We start from the raw sequence: 18,896 nt of genomic DNA, 5'->3' as shown, positions 1-18,896 counted from the left end.
TAAGGCTATGGCTCGTTGTCCCATGGATTGAAGTCCTACACACCCCCAGTCAGGAGAGTTGTGCGCGTGTGCGTGCGATGAATAACCAAGGGGGCGGGAGATAAATATCTTACCCAAACATTCAAACCGTGGATAGCGTTGAAGGACATCCCGCCGGAACTGATGGTATTGACACTGGGTACTTTTGGATTTACGATTCTATATTGAGAGCAAAGTTCATCTCCGAGTAGACTCATGTATCGCAGTCAGTTGAGGGTTACCCGCCATCTGACCCATATCTTTGTGCAGGTTTGGGTTGCTCTTCAGAGTCATTTGGAAGACACGGTTGAAAATGTAAAAATCGTATGATGCCTGAGACCAGAAGTAAGATACTTTATCGCCAGTTCTAGGATTTCATCTGGTCGAAATTCGTGCAGAATGTCAGCATATGATTATTCAGATGTCTGTCCGGCGACCAAGGTGGAGTGTCTGCTTCAAAGTAGGAAAACCCATTCTTGAGCATTTCCTGGACGAGGAGTCTAAAGGGAAAAGGCTCGCAACGCGGATGGCGATCGGACGGAATTAGGGCATATAGGCTTTGAACTTCAAGGGCATTTCTATGAGCACTCCCCAAATATAACTTGACTCGGCGCAAAAGACAAGCCATATACAAAATGGCTAAAAACTGATACTTTGGAAATGAAACATTTTGGGTTGTGCGGGTCGGGATATACAAGAGCGTCGGCCAGTTTGATATCACCACGGGCGGCGTTCGTCGCATGGGGAGCATGACGTTCGCAGGCAACGTTGAGAGCGAAGTTGCGGCGCTGGACTATGCTCAGCGAATTCTCCGTCTGATCGCGCAAGAAGTCCTGCATGGTGCCGAGCTCGGCATAAATTGAGAAGAGCATAGGGAGCCCATCATGATCCAAGTCCCATACAAATATGTCGACGATGTTGGGTTGTTGGCGAAGCACGGCACTGCTGACAACCTGGATCTGCTGGAGAGCAACCAGTATCCCGGTGGTTGCCTAGGCCCGAAGGCCATGCTTTTCAGATTGCGGTGTCGGCTTTGCCTTCTTCACAGCAAACTAGACGCCATTGTGGCAATTGTTGTCGTTCCTCTCGGGCGGAGAGTCACTGAATGGCTAACAGAAGAATAGGTCCTCGACGTTCTCGATGAAACTGTCTGCCATCTCTAAATATGGTGGGTTTGGCTGGTGTCAACTCTCTGCCCGCGGGTCTCGAAGCAAAACGAAGAAACGGAAAGCAAGTGTGCGCCTTAGAGCGCCATGATGGATCAAAGGCTCTAACTTCCAACCAAGCAGAACGTCGATGACACAGTGAACTACGTGTTAGCGTTGGAGATGGTAGCTCTAATGGGGAATGAATATGTAATGGCCAAGGGCGGATGGTACGACGGTGGCTAAGCTGACGAAGAACTTTGAAATGGAACGCTTGCTATTGGCTGATGTAGCTGAGTCACGTAGAATTGGCCAATCACGCCGATCCCGTTGCCGCATCCGGAGTGGCAGCCGGGGGCGTCCGAGTGAACGGCGGTCCAAGTACATACAACGTATAAAGAGACCACTGTCAACCTGAATGGCCTTGACTTTTGCTTATTCAAATCATCCTCAATATCTTACAGGTCTCTCATCCTACTCTTCATCTCTCTCAATCCCATCGCCAGCCTTTTCACACACACACGTCTATCAACCATTCAACTCCCACCATAATGGCCATCTTCAAGTCTTCCACGTGCTGCGGACAGAGCAACTCCGAGTGCGCCTGTGGTAAGCTCCCGCCCAAGGATTGACATGACCCAATTGATAAATATGTAGACTAACAGGTTGTGCCCTACAGCTCAGAAGGCCACCTGCTCCTGCGGAAAGCAGTCTGCCCTCCACTGCAGCTGCGACAAGTCGGCGACGGAGAACCAGGTCAGCGGACCCAGGTGCTCGTGCCGCGCCCGTCCTGTCGGCGAGTGCACTTGCGACAGGTCGTCTACCGAGAACGTCACCCCTTCGGGAACCACCTGCCAGTGCGGCTCAAGGCCTGCCGGTACGATATGGCCCCCAACTTACTGTTCCCCCAGCGTACCTTGACTAACATGCAACAGAAGCTTGCACGTGCGAGAAGGCCAGCGACGGCGGTTTCAACCCTGCCAACGAGATAGACTTCACCACTAAATAAGTTGGTTTCTTCCCTTCCTTTCTCGTCGGCCTGGCAATAAGGATTTGGTGAATGGCGTTATGGAGGACTGCATCTTTTGAGATTTCATGGCGATAACAATGGTAATATCCATTGAGAAACGGGCACAAAAACTTATAATAATAGGTTTAGTCATTAAAATTGGCGTTTCGAACTGAGACGAAGACTTCTTCCCATTCAATTATGTAAAACATAACAAAAAGGCCGAGCGCGTGATGTGATGATCGAAGACAAGATAAATGGGTTCGGCCACTATGGCGTATAGAGACGCCACATGGAAATACTCACCGCCTTCTTGTTTCTATCTCTCTCTCTCTCTCTCTCTCCTTTATTTTCTGCCGGACAAATTCCTGTCAGTTGGTGGATGCCTAAAGAAATTGGTTAGAAGAATTTTTAGTCATCCATTGGAGTGGAATGCTACCGTGGTAGCGGTAGAGTGAAGGTGAGGTTCGTGTGATTTATTTGGTATCTGATACATTGAATTGATAGCTGCCATCCACCCATTCATTAGGTATCAGTGACTTTTTATTCGCTTTTTATCACTCTCATGGCCTTACATGCAATAATAATAACAATAGGGATAAGAGGGAAAAAAAACACCCTCCTAAAGAATGCTAGCGTCGCGTCATTGTCCCTGTGCTCCCAATACAGCGTAACACCCTTGACCCCCAGTGCACCATTTTCTACCGTCAATCTCTTTCTCTTTGTCCTCTTTTTTTCTTCACTTTTTTCCGATGTGGGTGATTGTATAAACATCTAATCGTTGTCTTGCTCTTCCTTCTTCATTCCTCCGCCTCATTTTTACAAACATACCCCCTCCCCGGTGCTTGGTCGCAGAAAAAGAAAAAAATCTCACCTCATCTCCCAAGCAACAAGCTCTATTCTTCTAGCTCTGCATAGCTAGTAGCTATCTGAGCTTTTTCGGTATCATCACACCACCACCACCCTCACTCTCCTCTTTTCTTCACTCATCACAAAAAGATACACGACAACCAATCAATCAAGAGAAAATAATGGCTCCTCGCGCAAAAGCTACGGCTCCCAAGCCTAAGGCTACTGCCGCCACCACCAAGAAACCTGGTGCTTCGACTGCCACCAAGAAAACCAAGGCTGCTGCCGCGCCAGCCAAGAAGACGGCGACTAACGGCGCGTCAAAGAAACGCAAGGCCTCAGACGATGACGATGATGATCTCGCGAACAAAGATGTCCCCGAGGTGAAGAAGGCCAAGAGGTCGGCCAAGTCTGCCACACCGGCGGTCAAGGACGACGACCATGACGACGAGAAGAACAAAGAGGATGCTGAGCCCGAGGCGAAGAACAAGAAGAAGAAGCAGCCTGCCACTGCTGCTGCCAGCAAGAGGGCCAAGTCTGCAACGCCTGCTCCTGCTCCCGCCCCGGTTAAGAGGACCAAGTCTGCTACCCCGGCACCCCGTGACCCTCGACCGCAAGTGGCCATCGGCCGCAAGATCAACGACGCGCCCACGCAGGTGCTAGACATTTACGTCTTTGGCGAGGGTACGTCCGGCGAGCTCGGTCTGGGCAGCAAGCGCGTCAACGGCAAGAAACCGATCGACGTCAAGCGGCCGCGCCTCAATGACAACCTCAAGAACGTGGTGCAGTTGTCGTGCGGCGGCATGCACGTCGTGGCCCTGACGAGCGACAACCAGATCCTGACCTGGGGCGTCAACGACCAGGGCGCTCTGGGCCGCGACACATCCTGGGATGGCGGCTTGCGTGACATGGACAAGCCCGACGGCTCCGACTCGGAAGACGACGACGACGACACGGGTATCAACCCGCGCGAGAGCACGCCGACGGCCGTGTCCGACGTGCATTTTGCCGCAAACACGCGCTTCGTCCAGGTCGTGGCCTCGGACAGCGCCAGCTTTGCCCTGACCGAGGATGGTCGCGTCTACGGCTGGGGCACCTTCCGGTCCAGCGACGGCATCCTCGGCTTCACCGACAAGATCCGCGTGCAGTACACGCCGCTGATCCTACCCACGCTCAAGGGCATCACGTCGCTGACCGCCGGCGCCAACCACATCCTCGCCCTCGACGCCAAGGGAAACGTCAGCGCCTGGGGCTGCGGCCAGCAGAACCAGCTCGCCCGCCGCATAATCGAGCGGAACAAGCTGTCCTCGCTCACGCCCCAGGGCGTCGGCCTGCCCCGCGGAAAGATCGCCAAGGTCGCCTGCGGCTCCTACCACAGTTTCGCCGTCGACAAGTCCGGCACCGTATGGGGTTGGGGCCTCAACAACTTCGGTGAGGTCGGCATTGGCTCAAATGCTGGCGAGGATGATGCCGTCATCCTCCGCCCCGCAAAGATCACCGCCCTCGACGGCCACGCCATCCAGGACATTGACGGCGGCGGCCACCACTCCCTCGCCTGCAACGACAAGGGCGAGCTGCTTACCTGGGGTCGTGTCGACGGCTACCAGGTCGGTATCGACAAGGCCATGCTCACTAAGGACAATGCCATCTTTGACGACCGCAATGATCCCCGAATCCTCGTTGTTCCTACCGTCGTTCCTGGTGTGTTTTCCTTTGCCTTTCCCATCATCCTCTCTGCGTAAAAGACAGAATGCTAACCTCAGAATACAGACGTCTCCAACGTCACCAGAGTGGCTGCCGGGACCGACAACAGCTTCGCCGTCACCGGAGACGGCAAGGTTTACTCTTGGGGCTTCTCCAGCAACTACCAGACCGGTCAGGGCGTCATGGACGACATTGAGAAGCCCACCATCGTCGACAATACGGCCATCCGGGGCAAGAAGATCGTCCTCGCCGGTGCTGGCGGCCAGTTCTCCGTCGTCATGGGTATCCACGAAGACGAAACGAACGGCACCAACGAAACTTGAGGAACAGCAGTAGTACTTCTTCTCCTACGTCGTACTCTCGCCTCAGCTGGCATGTTATCTTTTACGATTTGAGCAGACATGCTGTACAGTGCACGGACATGAGGTATATCCAACGTTTAAACTTTTCTTTTTTATATCTTTTTGCAGACGCTTGTCTTCGCCTTTTTTTCAGATTCCTGTATTGCTTGTTCATGAAAAAAAATTTGGCGGTTGGTTTTCATCAAAAGGTGTGGAAAGAAGCGAAGACAAAAATAATATTGGTATAGGAGTGAATATAGGAGTGGAACGGACGGGAATGGCTCTTTTTACATTAGACCGCCAAGGGCAAGCGTTATTTCTTATAAAAGAAACTGCCGAGTTAACACAAGGTTAGTCAGAGAGATTGGGACATGTTAATATTTTACTATTTTTTTTTTCATTTATTCGTCTTGTCTTTTGTAGCCGCCCTTTTGCTATCGTGTGCAACCAAGGCATGGCGAATAGTATATGTACCATGCGTGAAATTCCTTTTTCCCTCCAACCCGATAACCTTGTCGCCATGCAAACTGCTCAATCATATCCCAGGCGCAATAACTGCCCTCCTACTATTACTGGTGAATTTCGCCAGAAAAGAAAACAAAAACGCCAGGTCCCAAGTTGCTTTACATATATGAGGCTGCCGGCTACCATATACGGCCATGTGAAGGTCGTGTATATGGGATGCAAACCCTTCTTCTGTTCGACGCAGGGGCTTCCGAGGCTCAGGACGACGAGGAGGTAGCGACAACGGCCAGGGCCCCCCTGCTGCTAAAGATGCTCATGAGGCCAAAGCCCACGTAGAACAGGCCGAGGGGGTAGGCGACGAGGGCGCGCATGGCGCTCATGCGGCCGACGGCGCAGAACATGCCGCTTGCGCTGTAGGTGCACCAGATTATGGCGGCAAGGGTGAGCATGTGGCCGAAAAAGGTGTTCATGGGGACGACGACGCCGACGAGGCTAGTGGCCACCAGGGGAAGCAGGCAGTATCCCAGGACAGAGGCGGAGCGAGGGAAGGTCAGGGTGGCGGAGAAGTGCCCACCCGAGACGGCAGCGCCAGCCGCTGTGGCATCTGGGTACGACTGGTAGGCCGAGGTAGCGGCCTGCTGCTGCTGCTGTTGCTGCTCGGCCTCGGTGGGCGACATGAGCGACAGGATGGTGTGGAGCGAGATGGACCCCAGCAGGGCGAGACCGTAGATGTAGCCAAAGTGCACCTGACCCGAGAAGAGGAGGAAGAAGCCGAACAGGAGGAAGAAGAGGCACGGGCCCGCCATGTCGGAGTCGTCCATGATGTGACGGTCAATCGGGCGGAAGGGGTTGAGCACAGCGAGGGTCTGTGATATCAAAAGTTAATTCTCATGATTGGAGATCAGATGGACAGAGGGTGTGCACATGTGTGTGCATGTGTGTACCTTGGCTTGGATGTGTGCAAAGTTGACGCCCAACTCCTCGAGGAGCGGCGGCTCCCCGTCGTACCCCTCCGTGGAGAATGCGGCGAGCCAGCCTGTTCGCAGGCCACCCTGCTCGCCCATGCGGCCCGACACCCCCGCCCCCGGGGCCGGTCCAAAACCAGCATTCGTGAAGCCTGCCTGGGCGGGGTTGGGTGAGCCGCCGAAGCCAAATGACGCGTGCTGTTGGGGTTGCGACGTTGCGCTCGTGTCGTAGGTGGTTGGGTAGAACTGGAGGTTTTGCGCGCCGCCGGCCGGGGCGTACGGCTGTTGGGGGGCGTAGTAGTTTGACATTTTTTTTCTTTGTGTTTCTTATTTCGCCTTGTCCGACCTGTTCTGAATGAGGATCATGGGCGAGGAGAGAGGAGAGAGGAGAAAGTTTGCCGCCCGAGTGCGCGCGCAGAGGAGTGGGACAGTTGGTTGTTTAGTTGGAAGTTCAAATGTGGCCAGCTGGTTTCGGGGGTCCAGCTTTACTGTGCTGCGGATATCAAGCAATCACCGGCGCCAAGTATTACGCAGCTTTGCCTTCCAGGGTGGTGATACGTGTTGTGGCCTGATATATAAGGCATAAAGACTGCTTCACTTATTATATGTAATAATACATGCACATGTACTGATTCACAGACAGCTTATAATACTCATACCAGAGATGCATCTAATCTATTCTTAAAACAATGAACTATTCTATCTAACAAAGGATGAACCGAATGACCATATAGCTATTATCTTTCATGACTACCTTCTCCTTGACGAGAAACACCGAAAGACTGCCATCAAGAGAGCTTGAATCTCATGGCTTATCCGGAGAGAAGTGAAGATATTATCCTAGGATTATTACTACTAATACTTCCTACATGTATGTAGTGGTATACTATATTACTTCGGAAAAAAAAGATGGTCGCTATCTAAAAAGAAAAAAGAAAAAAAATGGCATACGTAACCCCATTGAAACCAAGCTCATCACCCAACACCCATCAAACCTGACTCCCGCCAAACGCCCTCAAGGCGTTCTAGATCCGGGAATCCTACAACAATGATACATTGGTTTACCCTATATTGGGAAATCCGCAAAACGACCGAAGAGATTGGGTGGCGAATTCTAATGCTTCACTAGATTCCGATGAGGACCCGGTGATACTGGTTAGTCCCTAGGATGATGTTAGGATAGGAGATGGTTCAAGCAACGTCGTAACGGCACAGCTGCAAAATATTCTTGTTTGCTTTGAGCTCATGTTGATGCGTGAGAATCTCTTACCAGGGACCCTCAAGTTTGCCATCAGCTTGCGATACCCACCAGAGATAACACTCAGCGTGAGCTATGTTCCAAATCTCGGATTAGCAGGATATCTACCTGAGTTATCGCTAAGTAGCGATCAGTAGGCCAACATCTCACCCCGAAATAGCCGCAGTGAATCAATAATTCACCCTGCCGTACTCGAGTCCTGTGGCAGTCTGTAGATGGCATTGATGACTCAGCCGGTAGCAATCCACTTTTAGCGCCACTAATTCTAATTCCGCACCGACAGCTCATAGGGCAGGCGCAACTACAGCATCAAGAACTTTTTACGACAATTATTGTCCTGGGCGCATGCTCTAGCGACATCGTCTCACACTCCCCCCACGTCTTGCCGCACTGCTACCACCCTTGTGTCACCTCTGGTCGACTACAGAGAGGGAAACACCTCTAATCTAATCCAATCTTGATGGTGCGCAATCGCCCGCGTCGCGACGACGGGCGCCCTCCACGCCGCCCCCGGAGCCCATCGCGACCCAACGGCCGCTCTTTCGGAGACAGGGGAAGTGGAGGACGAAGACCTGCAGACGGCCGTGAAGAGTCATATAGACCGTCTCGCGATCATGATCCCTCATATCCCGGAGGAGCAGGAGGAGGAGGGGGAGGAGGCGGTGGTGGTGGGGGAGACTCATATAGGCCACCGACGGGCGACTTTACGTTTCGCGCTGGCAACGGCGCACCTGGATTCCCGCCGGCGTCGCAGTACCCGGGGGGAGGAGACAGCTATCGAAGGGGAAAAAGCAGGCGCGACGGAGGGGGCCGTGGTGGCCGAGGGGGACGTGGCGGCCGGCGCTGGCAGCCGCCCCCTCACACGTCCGAGCGCGCACTGCTGTCGAACTCCATGAATGACTTGCCCGAGGAGCGGCTGCACGACAGCAACGGCGCCGCCAAGTTTCGCGACCCCAACGAATTGTCGGATGATAGTGAGAAAGAGATGGAAATCTCGTCACGCTCATCGTCATCCGAGACCGGTGAACCCTCTCGGAAACGCGTCAAGAAGTCATCGACAGTCACTACCGCGGCTGACGACCCTGCCTCCGCCGCTCCCAAGTGGTCCAACCCGGATCCCTATACCGCCCTGCCTCCTCCCGACGAGACTCAGCAGAAGAAGAGGGGTGTCGTGGCCCTGATACGAAAAGCTAGGAACGACGAGGCAAACAACAAGGCCGACGGCCCGCAAGAAACTGCCGATTTCATCGCATTCGACAGCAGCGAAGACGAGGACGATCACGAGGACGAAGAAGGCAAAAATCATCACGACAACCAAAAAAAGCCCCCACCTCCCCCCACCGAACCTCCCCCCCCTCTCCCCTCAGCACCTCCACCACCGCCTCCCCCAACTGCTCCCGTGAGATCTTCAGACGGCCCGTTAGGTTCCCGCAAACGAACAGCAAACGATCAGATCAAACCCCCCGAGTACGGTCAGTTGAAGAAGGGAAGCATGAAGCCCTCTAAGGGGGCGGTCACCCACTCCTGGGAGCCCAAGCCAGGTGAAGAGTCTAGCCCATGGGCTACTCAAGATCATTCCGACACAAAGAACGCTGCTCTACGGTAGGTGTTTATCTTGTTCTTGCCGCATTCGACATGCCCCGTCCTTCGTCGAAACTAATCACCTTGTCTTTCTCTGTAGACTGCACAAGGAAGTTGTCGACTTCTACGAGTATGTCCGCCCGCGCCAATTCGAACAGAGGATCCGCGATAATCTCATCGAGAACCTCTCTCGGGCTATGAAGAGGGACAACCAAAAATTCGCCAGCGCGCAGGTACTTGCCTTTGGCTCATTCATGTCTGGCCTGTACCTTCCAACCGCCGACATGGATCTGGTCGTCTGCTCGGCTGCCTTCATGCGCGGGAGCACCCCCATCTACATGACAGCCAAGAACTACCTCTACAAGTTCCGGTCAATGCTCATTGCCCAGCGAGTCGCAGAGCCGGATTCTATCCAGGTCATTGCTCATGCACGTATTCCTCTCGTAAAATTTGTGGATAAGATGACAGGTTTGAAGGTGGACGTCTCGTTTGAGAACATGGGCGGTGTTGACGCCGTCGATACATTCCTCAAATGGAAGGAGCAATATCCCGCCATGCCTGTCCTCGTCACAGTCATCAAGCACTTCCTTCTTATGCGTGGGCTCAATGAGCCGGTCAGCGGCGGAATCGGCGGCTTCTCCGTCATCTGTCTCGTCGTGAGCATGCTCCAGCTCATGCCGCAAGTCCAGTCCAAGAGCATGATCCCTGAGCACCACCTCGGTGAAATGCTTCTCGAGTTCTTTGACCTGTACGGCCGTCGGTTTGACCATGAAGTCAATGCTATTTCCTTGTCGGGCACGATTGGCTACGTCCGCAAGGTGAGTTCACCCTTTTGCCACCACATTGTCACCTCAGTCAACTGGTGAACGGGTACGAACCAGGTTGGTGGGAGTCACATTGACTAACCCGTATAACCAGATGGACGTCCGTGGCTTCACCTACCGTAACATGGAGCGCCTCTCCATCATCGACCCGAACAACCCATCTAACGACATCTCGGGTGGATCCTCAAACACTCCCTCCATCCTCGCCCGGTTTGAAGAGGCATACAACGCCCTTCGCAAGAGACTCAGTGAAGTCGGCGCATCTAACGCCAAGGGTGAGCGTATCCTAGATGTCATCCTTGAGGGAGACTATTCGTCTTTCCGCCTCCAGCGAGACTATCTCCGCTACATTCACGAGAAGAACTTCGGACCCTGTTCCGACTGAGAAGAGCCTTGATTCTTTAGGTGACAGCGAACGAATGAATCTTCCTCCCGACAGTCGAAAAAAAAAGGAAACCGGGCAGTGAAGTCAAAAGAACTTTGGCCGTTTATTGTAATCTCCACATCGTGATGCACTGCGTGTACAATACTATATATTATAGAGAAAGGATCGAAGTGAATACGGAGAGGGAAGGATGAGAAGTTTGAGGGAGGTATAACTGGAGAAACGGAATGTGTTTCTTGCCTTAGAGAGGGAGTATTCATTATTGTGTGATCTCACTCTACATCATGGTCATACTTTGTTTGCCGTAGATCTTGGCAGAGTAGAGTATCTATCTTGCTCCGGATCTCTACTGCGGATTGAATTGACATTCAATTTTCCAACATGGCAGCTTTCTTTCCCTCCTCCTTTTATCTTAAGAACTTCGTCCGAACACTGATCTGACGCATCTGACTTCAACACTTTTGTGGGACGATTGAAGGTGTTTACAAAGTTAATTTCTATCGGCGATCTCCCACTTCTTTTTCTCACTTCAGTATCTGCTCTATGCAGGGCTGAGGAGAGGATTATGGTGGCTGTCCCCTTCTCTGTCTGGTGTTGCTGCTGCCTCCTTAGGTACAGCCAACCGAATAGCCGAAAAACAAAAGAAATAAGGAGGGACGCGAAGCAAAGCATCTCGTAACGTGTTGTTACCACTATACCCCCTTGATTCTTACCGTAGAAAGTGTATACAATGTACTCCGTAGATCGCTCATGATTTCTAGATGAAGACCCTCATTCGAAAACGCATCGGGCCCGCACCGGCCCCGCGATGGGTCCACGGCGTGATAGTGCAGTGGGTTTTGACACACCATAATCCTTCTCATAGTGTATCGTATCAACAACTCATGATGAGACCGGGATTCACTCAACAATCATGACTGTTGGACACTATCTCTAATACCTCCTTATGTTGCGTGTACGATGCCTGAGAAGGGGGGACAGCCCAGAGGGTTCCTTCCCCTAAACTCGCCCCACTCCACCTGAGCTTCATCCCAAATCTTCCCTCTCTCACTATCGACCACCGCCAGTCCCCTTCCGGCCCCGGTCTCAGCCTAGATGTGCTTTGCATCATATCATCATACGGAAGTGTCTTGATCGCAGTCTTCTCAACCGAACGGCCAGTCGCACCGTGGGTTAGCCCGCAGGCCCCAAGATGTGGCTGCGCACAGCTGCGCGATTACCAGCAGCACCACCAGCACAAGGAACACAAGGTGCACAGGCGGCATGACAACGATGAGCATGGCCGACGCTCCTAGCTCCGCGCCACAGAATGGCGGCTTTTCTCTCTCATATGACGATGACGGATTCGGTAATGACTTCTTCTTGTCGCCCGAGGAGGCCGAGGATGTCTTCAGGCCGTCGTCGTCGTTTCCTGCTACGCCTTGTCGGCCTAAGACGGAGATCGAATGGGATCAAAAGCAGTCGCGAACACCATCACAATCATCGCAGCAGCAACCGAAACAGCAGCCGCCTGATTATGTTGAGGATTTCTTGGAGCTGTCGCCGGCGTCTTCTGCCATGCCCTACCGGGTGAATATGGAGACTGATTGGGAACAGAAGCATCCATTGCCGCGACCACCAACGCAACAGCAGGCGAAACAGCAACCGGCTAACGATGCTGATGATTTCTCGGAGCTGTCACCGTCGTTTTCTGATACGCCTTGTCGACCCAAGATCGATGTTTATTGGAACCGGAAACAACCGCTGCGGCAACTGTCATGTCAGCAGCAACAGCAGCATCAGCAGCCGCCACAACCACATAGGCTACCGTCGAATGAGCCCAAGCTCAGTGAGGAGCAGCAGCAGTTGGTCAACCTGATCCTCAGTGGCAAAAACGTCTTCTTCACGGGATCAGCAGGTACTGGAAAGTCGACAGTGCTCAAGGCGGCCGTAAGGGAACTGCACCGAAAAGGCCTTCAAGTCGATATTGTCGCACCGACAGGACGATCGGCGCTGCAGATCGGCGGCAGATCGACCTGGTCGTATATGGGCTGGACGCCGAACCACGACAAGCTGAAGATGCCTTCACTTATCGCATCCGCCAACAGAAAGTCTGTATACAGACGGTTGAACAAAACCAAGGTGCTAGTCATTGATGAGGTTAGCATGATTGAGAACAATCACTTTGAGCGCATGAGCAGGTGCATGGCGGCTGCACGGGGGCGGCACACCGGGGACGAAGCAAAGCCTTTTGGGGGCGTCCAACTCATCGTCACAGGCGACTTTTGCCAGCTCCCTCCGGTCAAGCCCTTCGCCCACTGTGTCGAGTGCGGCCGAAAGACGACTTCTGACGAGCGCGAGACCGAGTTCTTCTGCCCCTCGGGTGAACACGGCCCCTTTAGTGAGCACGACAAGTGGGCATTCAGGAGTGCTGCCTGGGAGGCGTGCCAAATGGTGCACGTCCAACTTAGACAGGTCCATCGGCAGTCGGATCGCGTCTTTATTGACATTCTGCAAAGTTGCAGGCTGGGACTGCCTTTGACATCTGACCAGGCAGAGTTGCTCTTGGATCACCCGTGCAACGTCGACAAGGCCACACGACTGTACCCCACGCGTATCGAATCTCAAAAGGTTAATCAACATTGCTTCAATCGCATGAAGACACCTATATATACGTACAGGGCACTTGACGGATTCGAATGGGAAAGGGAGGAACACCCTACTCTAGGTAGTTACGGAGATAGACTGCTTGATGGAACCTTGGTGGCATTGGCAGACCATCGTCTAGAACGCCAAGTCCACCTCAGAGCTGGAATGCTCGTCGTGCTCCAGACTAACTTGGATCTACAAGGAGGCCTGTGCAACGGAAGCCAGGGCATCATTTGCGGGTGGGAGTACCGCACCCTGGAAAGCCTCCCTAAGTTGAGAAATGGGGACTTGGGTCGGAAGAAGAATTTCGTCGGGGCGGCTACGCATACTGCTCTAGGAACGGAAGACATTAGAGCACAAGTCAAAGAAGGCGAGCAGCCCATGTTGGATGTGGCGTATAGCAGACTTGGCGGAAACATACTCGAAGACGACTACGCCGAACTCAAGGAACGGCAAATCGAAGCCTTTGCCAAAGCACAAGACCACGGTACACACCACCGCAACAACCGATTCCCGCCTCATCGCGACGTCAACGGCGTCCCCGAGAAACTCCTGCCATTCTGGCCCCGCGTCCTGTTCCACAATGGCGTCAAACGCACCATTTTCGCAGAGTGCATCGTCAACGCCATTGGCGACAGCGCACCATACTGCCTGCTGCACAGGACACAGGTCCCCCTAGCTCCCGCGTGGGCCATGAGCATCCACAAGAGTCAGGGCATGACACTGGATCGTGTCATTGTCGACCTGTCGAGGGCGTTTGAGGAAGGGCAAGTGTACGTTGCGCTGTCGAGAGCTACGAGCCTCGAGGGCCTGAGGGTGGATGGCAACCCAGCCGGTCTGTCAGTTGGCCAGGGAGGGAATATAGATGTACAGCACTTTTTCAAGATGAAATTTGGGGATATATCAAACAACTGTGTATAATAGACGTTGACCAATGTACCCAATCAATTACGTTTCATATCATCACTCATAACCCATCTCATCTGAAGTCAACTGCCCCATCGTATTGATGCTGCTGCTGCTGCTACTGCTGCTGCGTAATGTCGTCACCGCCGAGAAACATGGTCAGATCCCCCAAGGCGTCATCCCCTTCACAGCTCCCATTCACCAGACTGAGATACTGATCATCAGACATATCCATGTGCGATTCCTGAGGGTGACTAGATAACAAGCAGGTCGTGATATCGGGAACAGGCGACGTTGCCGACGACATGGTGGCAGACGGTTGTCGCTTCTGCTGCTTCTGCTGCTGCTGTGGTACATTGGCAGTAGAAGTAGAAGTAGGAGGTTTCGTGGTGGGAACATTGTCAGTCCCGTTATGAAGATTCCTGGCGATAGAACTGTCCAGGTAACGTAGGAACAGGTCGAGAACGTTGTTGTTGATGCGCCAGTACTTTCGAATCTCCTCGAGACAGAGGAGACATAGCTGGGCGCGGTGCTCGGCCATGCGCCGCGACATGTCGGTGCTTCGACGGATGGTGATGGTGTGGATGCACAGGGCTGCAAAGAGGGAGGTGATGCTATTTTTGTAAAAAAAAAAAAAAACAGATTTGTTTCAATACATCTTCGTGTTTAGCAGATTTCATCGATACGGAGAGTGTGAGAGGCGACGTACAGATGCATTTGGCCGTAGCGTAGAATTCCCTTGGACGACATATCCTCTGCTATACGGAGTATTTTGCACGCCGCACTCGTGACGATACGGCTGTCCTTATCGTCGCGGACAAAGTTCGCTCGGTGGATGAGGATGCGAAAGTAGCTATCCGTATATAGCGTTAGCAAGACTACAGACTGCAAACTTCTCGTGGGTCGCCGCCGCCGTCGTCACATAATCACTACTTACTTGTAGGCCGAATGTAACAGACAGGTCCATATGGATGCTTCGCCGCCATCATCGTTAGGGTATTGCATATCGTGCGGCAGACTGGCCTTCCATTCTTCCAGGGACGAATCGAGGCGGTGGACTTCGTCTAACGTGGCTGGTCGCTGGCCCGGGACGAATTGGACGTCGATTACTCGACCGACTGTATCTCGTCAGCACGTACACATCTTCACCTGGTACTTGGCAACAGACAACATACGTAACCTGGCAACCTCTACCATCTTGATGACGTATGTCGTGTGCTGAGGCTGACATGAGCCGAACGGCGAAGAAAGGTCGTCATCGTCGGACACGAGATCCTCACGGCTAAGAGGTTCGACGTCGCAGTCTTCGTCGCGTATACGGCTTGGCAACCCGAGAGACGCGGCTGCCTGTCGTTCACGGACCTGTCCCCTGTTAGGGGACTGTCTAGTCAACACCGTCGTACGGAGACTTACATATATAGACCACCATATCCTCCTCTTGATGCGTGACAGACGAGGATTCCTAGCCATGAACTTCTGACTGCCGAACCGTCAGCAAAAGCCCTGTTTCCCTTGCCGTGTCTCCTTGATCACTCACGATCTATGCAGACCGTACGACTCTGCCAGAGTGATGACGAGACCGAGCCAGTATCTCACGTCCCTGACATCCGACGGGCCTCCACGCCAGAAACTCATGAGAAAAAGAGACTGCACTAGCGTGATCCTGTCCTTCTCCAAGTCTGCGTGGAAGAGCACTCTTGCGCGTGTGTACAGCAGCGCCTTGGCCTCTGACCGATCCGCGAACCCCATCGCACTGATCGTGTCGGCGTCGCAGTACGTCGCCCCCATGAACAGCATGGCCTGCAGCAGGAGCCGGGACACGTTTCCCCTGGACAGTCGGCGGCTGAAGTCCGCCCTGTCCACCACGGGGAAGCACGGGTGGAACCAGGCGAAGTAGGCCTGCAGGGCGGGGATGCACGCCCGCGTGTCGGGCAGGGTGAGGGCGCCCTCGTCGCGGAGGTAGCGCATCGTCGCTGGACTGACCCCAGATCCGTCATCTTGGGATCCTAGACTGTCGGGCACGGGGAACACGAGCCGTAGGTGGGACACGGTAGACATTGTGCTCCAAGGCCGTTCCGCAGCGTCTACGGCTTTACTGCTGCCGTCGCTATCATGCCGCTCACCAGGGACGATGGTGAGAAAGCTGGATTCGCCGAAGAATAGTGTCCCCGGTGACTTGGAGTCTAAGTTGGACGGCGCCGTCGTCGCGACGGGACCGGGCGATGTCTTGACATCGGGGCTCTTATCATCATACTGTTGCTGGCTGGGATGGAGTCCCCTCTCGCCACGTTTAGATCGACGAGGGTACCTACCGCAATGTTCATTAGCAACAGCTTGATGCCTTATCGTCAAAGCGACCGCAGACTCACCTCCCCCGTCGGGACGGTACAATCTCACAGGGAGCATTGGCGGCCATACAGTTACCGCATGGCTGTGACTCCACGACGTTGCACTTGACTCGACGGCTGTTGCATATCCGACAAGCGTGCTTCGCTCGGGTCTTCTTTACCGAGGCTGGGACGGGTGAATCTGATGGCGGAGGCGCCATTCTTTCGGTCTCGGGTTTCAAACACGGGTCCAATTGCTGGTGTGGTGAATATTATGAAGATGAGAGGATCAAGTTTTTGGATCGTTTGGGGAAAAGAGGGGGGGGGGAAGCGTTTTCTTTTCTATGGGGAAGTTCTGTGGTGGTAGTTGTAGAGTCCCATTGTAATACGTGCGCTTGTAAGTGAATAGCACCGATCGGGATGCATGCGTCCTTCAGTCAGGTATGCATGATGTTATCCGGTCACGTATTGTATATTGCATGTGTTACTTTGGTAGAGCGGCGTTTAATAACTACGAGGCAGCTTCAACACCCTCTCACTTATATAGTTGAGAATCATCTCCCTGCTGACGGGCGCAATCCTGGGAACAAGACATTCCCTGAACCACCTCTCGACATCGTACTCGGCGGCGTACCCCATGCCGCCGTGGGCCAGGACGGCCCTCTCGCAGGCGGTAAAGGCGGCCTCGGCAGCCAGATACTTTGCGCTGTTGGCCGCGACGCCCACAGCGTCCTGGCGGACGGACTCGTCGGTCCTGCTGTCGTCATACAGCCTCGCAGCGTGGTAGGTCGCCAGCTTGGCGGCCTCGAGCCTCATGTAAGCGTCGGCGAGGGGGTGGGCGACGCCCTGGTTCTGACCTATGGGACGGGAGAAGACGACCCTGTCGCGAGCGTAGCCCGACGCCCGTCCGAGCGCCGCGTAGCCCAGACCCAGCGCCTCCCCCGCCAGCAGGCACCGCTCCGCGTTCATGCCGTGCAGGATCTGCTTGAAGCCCTTGCCCTCCTGGCCGACGAGGCTCGCCGCAGGCACGCGATAGTCCTCGAAGAAGACCTCGTTGGCGTCGACGGCGCGACCTCCCATCTTGCGGATCCTGCGCATGTCGAGGCCGGGCCGACCGCGGTCCATGTCGATGCAGAAGAGCGACAGCCCGTCGCTGGGCTTGGCCACCTCGTCGCGCGGCGTGGTGCGCGCCAGCAGCATCATCCGGGACGCCACCTGAGCGCAGGTGATCCACACCTTCTGACCACGGATGGAGTACGCTTCCCCGCCGTCGACGCTGGTGGCCGTCGTGGCTAGACTGAGCGTGTCAAGCCCGGCGTTAGGCTCCGTGACGCCGAAGCAGACGCGCCACCGCCCGGATATGATGTTCGGCACCGTCTCGCGCACCTGCTCGTCCGTGCCGAACCTGACCAGCGGCTGCGTGGCGTACACGTTCGCGTGGATGGCCTGGGCGCCCGCCATGCCCGCCCCGCTCTCGGCAATGGTCTGCATCATCATGGTGGCCTCGGATATGCCCAGTCCTGCGCCGCCGAGCGCCTCGGGCAGCGCGATGCCCAGCCATCCTGCCGACGCCAGCGTCGCGTGGAACTCCTTCGGGTCCGTCTCCGTCCGGTCCCGCTCCTGCCAGTATGTGGCCGGGAAGTCTTTGCAGATCTGGGAGATGGCGTCGCGTACCACAAGTTGGTTCTCACTAAAGCCCGTCGTCTCCATGAGTCGTAGACGGGGTGACGTCGAGAAGAAGTGCTGTCGACCAAGACAGCACGTCACCGGACGAGACACGCGCCCCAGGGAGCTTACCAGAAGCTTGGGTGACATGGTCACTCGGTTCCGAATTTTTTTTTTAGGAACACTGCCACTCAACTGTCATGGTTTGGAGGTGATGAAGGAAGAAACAAACCAGAGTTTGGTCATTGGACTTACACATGCGGAAAGCGAATCCCAAGTTGGGGAGTTGAAGAATGTGGGGAAAGCTTTGAAGAAGCCGGGATGGATGTGGGGATTCACGAAGTAGCCGAATCCAGCGCGGCGGGAAATTGTGAGCCATTGGTAAGAATCAAGCGGATGACAATGTCGTCATGGGAGACTGTCCATCTTCTAGCCAAATGTGGGATACCCCAAAGCTGTATAGGGATCAAACTAATCGTATGTACCTTGTCCAGCACCGGCACACACACCCGAGGTCGCTGTCTGTACGAGTACTCTTCATCATCTTGTATCTCGCCACGGACTGCATGATCCATGACGTTGTTCCAACCTCATATGCATGCGATTTATCAACTTGCCACCACTCGACACGGCAAAGGGTCGTATCGCTCGAAAATCATGAAAGAGCCTGATTGACCGGCTTTTGTTGGTGTCTATGCAACATCTCTACCAGGGTCCCCAAAACATTCTTCTATGCTTGCCACGATCATGCTGCTGATGCTGCCGAGAAAATCACCATGCTATGCCAGTATCCAAGGAGGAAAACATGATGGAGAAGTAGGAAAAA

General features: G+C 54.0%; 6 protein-coding genes across 6 annotated transcripts; 4 read left to right on the top strand and 2 right to left on the bottom strand.

The window, feature by feature from the left end:
- Nucleotides 1–1,714: 1,714 nt before the first annotated feature.
- GMORB2_7803 (Copper resistance protein Crd2) lies at nucleotides 1,715–2,172 on the top strand (the record flags this gene model as incomplete). The annotated part of the gene is made up of 3 exons (XM_035469768.1): nucleotides 1,715–1,772; nucleotides 1,843–2,040; nucleotides 2,099–2,172. 3 exons carry the CDS (start codon nucleotides 1,715–1,717, stop codon nucleotides 2,170–2,172), a joined length of 330 nt encoding a protein of 109 aa, XP_035320862.1.
- Nucleotides 2,173–3,203: 1,031 nt separating this feature from the next.
- GMORB2_7802 (regulator of chromosome condensation) lies at nucleotides 3,204–5,048 on the top strand (the record flags this gene model as incomplete). Its single annotated transcript, XM_035469767.1, has 2 exons — nucleotides 3,204–4,722; nucleotides 4,792–5,048. 2 exons carry the CDS (start codon nucleotides 3,204–3,206, stop codon nucleotides 5,046–5,048), a joined length of 1,776 nt encoding a protein of 591 aa, XP_035320861.1.
- Nucleotides 5,049–5,788: 740 nt separating this feature from the next.
- On the bottom strand, nucleotides 5,789–6,805 carry GMORB2_7801 (protein YIPF5/7; the record flags this gene model as incomplete). Its single annotated transcript, XM_035469766.1, has 2 exons — nucleotides 5,789–6,397; nucleotides 6,476–6,805. The coding sequence occupies 2 exons, from the start codon at nucleotides 6,803–6,805 to the stop codon at nucleotides 5,789–5,791; spliced, it is 939 nt and encodes a 312-aa protein (XP_035320860.1).
- Nucleotides 6,806–8,214: 1,409 nt separating this feature from the next.
- Nucleotides 8,215–10,544, top strand: GMORB2_7800 (non-canonical poly(A) RNA polymerase PAPD5/7; the record flags this gene model as incomplete). The annotated part of the gene is made up of 3 exons (XM_035469765.1): nucleotides 8,215–9,356; nucleotides 9,436–10,153; nucleotides 10,254–10,544. 3 exons carry the CDS (start codon nucleotides 8,215–8,217, stop codon nucleotides 10,542–10,544), a joined length of 2,151 nt encoding a protein of 716 aa, XP_035320859.1.
- Nucleotides 10,545–11,816: 1,272 nt separating this feature from the next.
- On the top strand, nucleotides 11,817–14,093 carry GMORB2_7799 (Pfam:DUF889; the record flags this gene model as incomplete). The annotated part of the gene is made up of 3 exons (XM_035469764.1): nucleotides 11,817–12,004; nucleotides 12,347–13,137; nucleotides 13,375–14,093. 3 exons carry the CDS (start codon nucleotides 11,817–11,819, stop codon nucleotides 14,091–14,093), a joined length of 1,698 nt encoding a protein of 565 aa, XP_035320858.1.
- A 206-nt stretch (nucleotides 14,094–14,299) lies between these two features.
- On the bottom strand, nucleotides 14,300–18,220 carry GMORB2_7798 (acyl-CoA dehydrogenase; the record flags this gene model as incomplete). Its single annotated transcript, XM_035469763.1, has 10 exons — nucleotides 14,300–14,332; nucleotides 14,434–14,692; nucleotides 14,788–14,931; nucleotides 15,016–15,196; nucleotides 15,254–15,440; nucleotides 15,492–15,558; nucleotides 15,616–16,386; nucleotides 16,503–16,662; nucleotides 16,945–18,148; nucleotides 18,203–18,220. The coding sequence occupies 10 exons, from the start codon at nucleotides 18,218–18,220 to the stop codon at nucleotides 14,300–14,302; spliced, it is 3,024 nt and encodes a 1,007-aa protein (XP_035320857.1).
- Between the last annotated feature and the right edge of the window lie 676 nt (nucleotides 18,221–18,896).

This window comes from Geosmithia morbida (genome assembly GCF_012550715.1).
Source record: "Geosmithia morbida isolate 1262 chromosome Unknown scaffold_9, whole genome shotgun sequence".
In the NCBI taxonomy this organism is placed as follows: domain Eukaryota; kingdom Fungi; phylum Ascomycota; class Sordariomycetes; order Hypocreales; family Bionectriaceae; genus Geosmithia; species Geosmithia morbida.
The sequence above is the reverse complement of the archived record's forward strand: the minus strand, read 5'-3'. Positions and strand labels throughout refer to the sequence as shown.